Source organism: Rhagoletis pomonella, unplaced genomic scaffold, assembly GCF_013731165.1.
Source record: "Rhagoletis pomonella isolate Grant_MI unplaced genomic scaffold, Rhpom_1.0 Rhpom_scaffold_00002, whole genome shotgun sequence".
Taxonomy (NCBI): domain Eukaryota; kingdom Metazoa; phylum Arthropoda; class Insecta; order Diptera; family Tephritidae; genus Rhagoletis; species Rhagoletis pomonella.
Window position 1 is genome coordinate 80949285 of NW_023458556.1, and position 2192 is coordinate 80951476.

Below are 2192 nucleotides of genomic sequence, written 5' to 3' on the forward strand. Positions count from 1 at the left end.
TTTTTTTGTTGTTTTTATAGAGCGATTACGAAAATACTTGGTGACTGGTGGGCTTCCTTAGATGCCAGTGATAAAAAGTGTTTTACTAATTTGGCGCAGCAGGTAATAATACCGATTTGTATTTAGTCATAGATTAGACAAATAATGGTATTTAATTTTTTAGAATAAAGATGCATTTTTCAACGCGAATCCCAACTTCAAGTGGTACAAGCTGCCCGCTCCCCCTTTGCGCACCTTAAACACCAGGCCGGGCAATAATGATCGTAACGTAGAGCAGGAGGACGACAAGTCTGTTACGTCTGCGCATTTTAGCGGCACTATGCTATCCAAATATGCAAACAGAAACAGCAGCCATGTTTTCAAACTAGCTGATGAAGCTCAAATGGGCGAACTTAGTACGTTAATTAATGGCGAAGGCAGCAACAATAACATTAATGCAAACCAGAATGCATTGCAGCAAGCGTTGGGCGAAACATCTCAGTTTCTGAACGCATATATGCCACCCAGCAGTGATAACGATGCTAACCAGTCAAGTAAAAGTCGGCTGATCAGCGAAAACAGCTTCTCAAGTAACGGTAGCGAAGATGATGTTTTGTCTAAAAAATCTTCAAGAGCGTGTAAAGGAAAAATATATCAAGAGCTTATTAATTCCGGTCAGATTTCAGCTGTGTCAAAAAAAGTAAAAGCGCCCAACTCAGTAAGCCATCCCAACGGTTTCACTCATCAAACTGTGAACCCGTCACTTACCTCCAATCGAACTTCATTGGAGGGCTTTAACAATATTACACCAATTAGTGCGACCTTACAAAAGTCTACAAGCAACGTTGGCATAAAAGAATTTTCGCCGTTAAGAGGATCTCATTCAAACAATGATTTTGTTAGTTTTGATCTGGAAGAAAAAATTAAAAAACTGCCAGCTCTTATCTTAGACCTTTATTTGCAACGCAAGCGTAATACGAAAAAAAGAAAAAGATCACATCAAAGAAGCGCCATTTAAATAACTCATCGAACAGCAAGAGTTTAGGGGCTGTAAATGAGATCCCTATTTCATCTATCTCGGCTTCTATAAAGGTTCGAGAAGGCGCCCAACAGCAGGCTGTGGGTAGTCAAAAAAGAAAAGCGCGTAAGGAAAGCATCACAAGACGTGACGTTACCGCCATAGAGAACGAAATCGCATCTGTTATTCCATTAGCTAAAAGCTTCAATACCATAAATGGCTGTTATTTTTTCAATGAATCGACAGGTTCGGCAATGTCAAAACCCCTATTAGGAGAACTTGGAAAAGTTGCTGTTGAAACGGGAGCGAACAATCAACGAACAAACACTTTTGACAATTTAACCAATGATAACATTTCGTCTACCTCAGACTTACTCATTCTGGCCGAGGTTGCTGCCAATCGTACCGAACTAACAAATTGAAAAGTGAACGGTTCTCATTGTACTATCTCCTCTTACAAACATATAAGCAACCGAAAAAAAAAATGTTTCTTAAGAATGCATTATATCAGATATATATGCTTTGTTTATAGGATTAATCAAAAATTGTTATTGTTTTCGAAAGTTATATTTAATACTGTTAGTTTAAAGTCGGATATAAAATCGTAGTTATATTTTCACACATATACATACATATATATATATTGTGTAAATAACTCTAATATAAACCGTGAAACTGGAGATTTTTATCCCTGTGATGTTGTGGATGACTTCTTAAATAAACGAATGCAATGTGGGTGAAAACTCTGCAATTATACCCCCCTAAACTTTTATTTCGATCAATAATGCTGCAACTCTTCTCCGTAAAGGACACAGGATACAATCCTAGTACGCTGGGCTATGAAGATACAGAGGAACTAAAATTTCGATTTTTGCCACGCGCGGTAATATTCAAATTTTCGCAACTTTTACTGGAGTGCCTCAGTTTTAGTTTAAAAATATGGATTTTAGTGGAAAAAAATAATTAGTTTAACAGTTTTAAGATATATTGAGTTTTAAGAACATTTTTGTGTTTTGCTCCGGTGCGCCTGACAACGCTGCAGTTATATGTAGCGCATTTTGACCCCATTTTCTGTCTTCCCAAGTCCTACTGAACAGGTAGTAGCAGTAGAGTAGCTGATTTGTTTTTTTTTAATGAAATTATTTGGTCTTTAATATGTCAAATCTTTATAATTTCTTTTTATAAAAACACTAAG

The 2192-nt window shown here is 36.9% G+C and overlaps 1 protein-coding gene across 1 annotated transcript in view; it reads left to right on the top strand.

The window, feature by feature from the left end:
* LOC118734106 (nuclear transcription factor Y subunit alpha) overlaps positions 1 to 1753 on the top strand; it is a 155041-nt gene extending 153288 nt beyond the window's left edge. Inside the window, 3 exon segments of the mRNA XM_036463815.1 lie at positions 21 to 102; positions 164 to 956; positions 959 to 1753. Coding sequence (XP_036319708.1) covers positions 21 to 102; positions 164 to 956; positions 959 to 1419 — 1336 coding nt within the window. The 3' untranslated portion in view covers positions 1420 to 1753.
* The last annotated feature ends 439 nt before the right edge of the window (positions 1754 to 2192 follow it).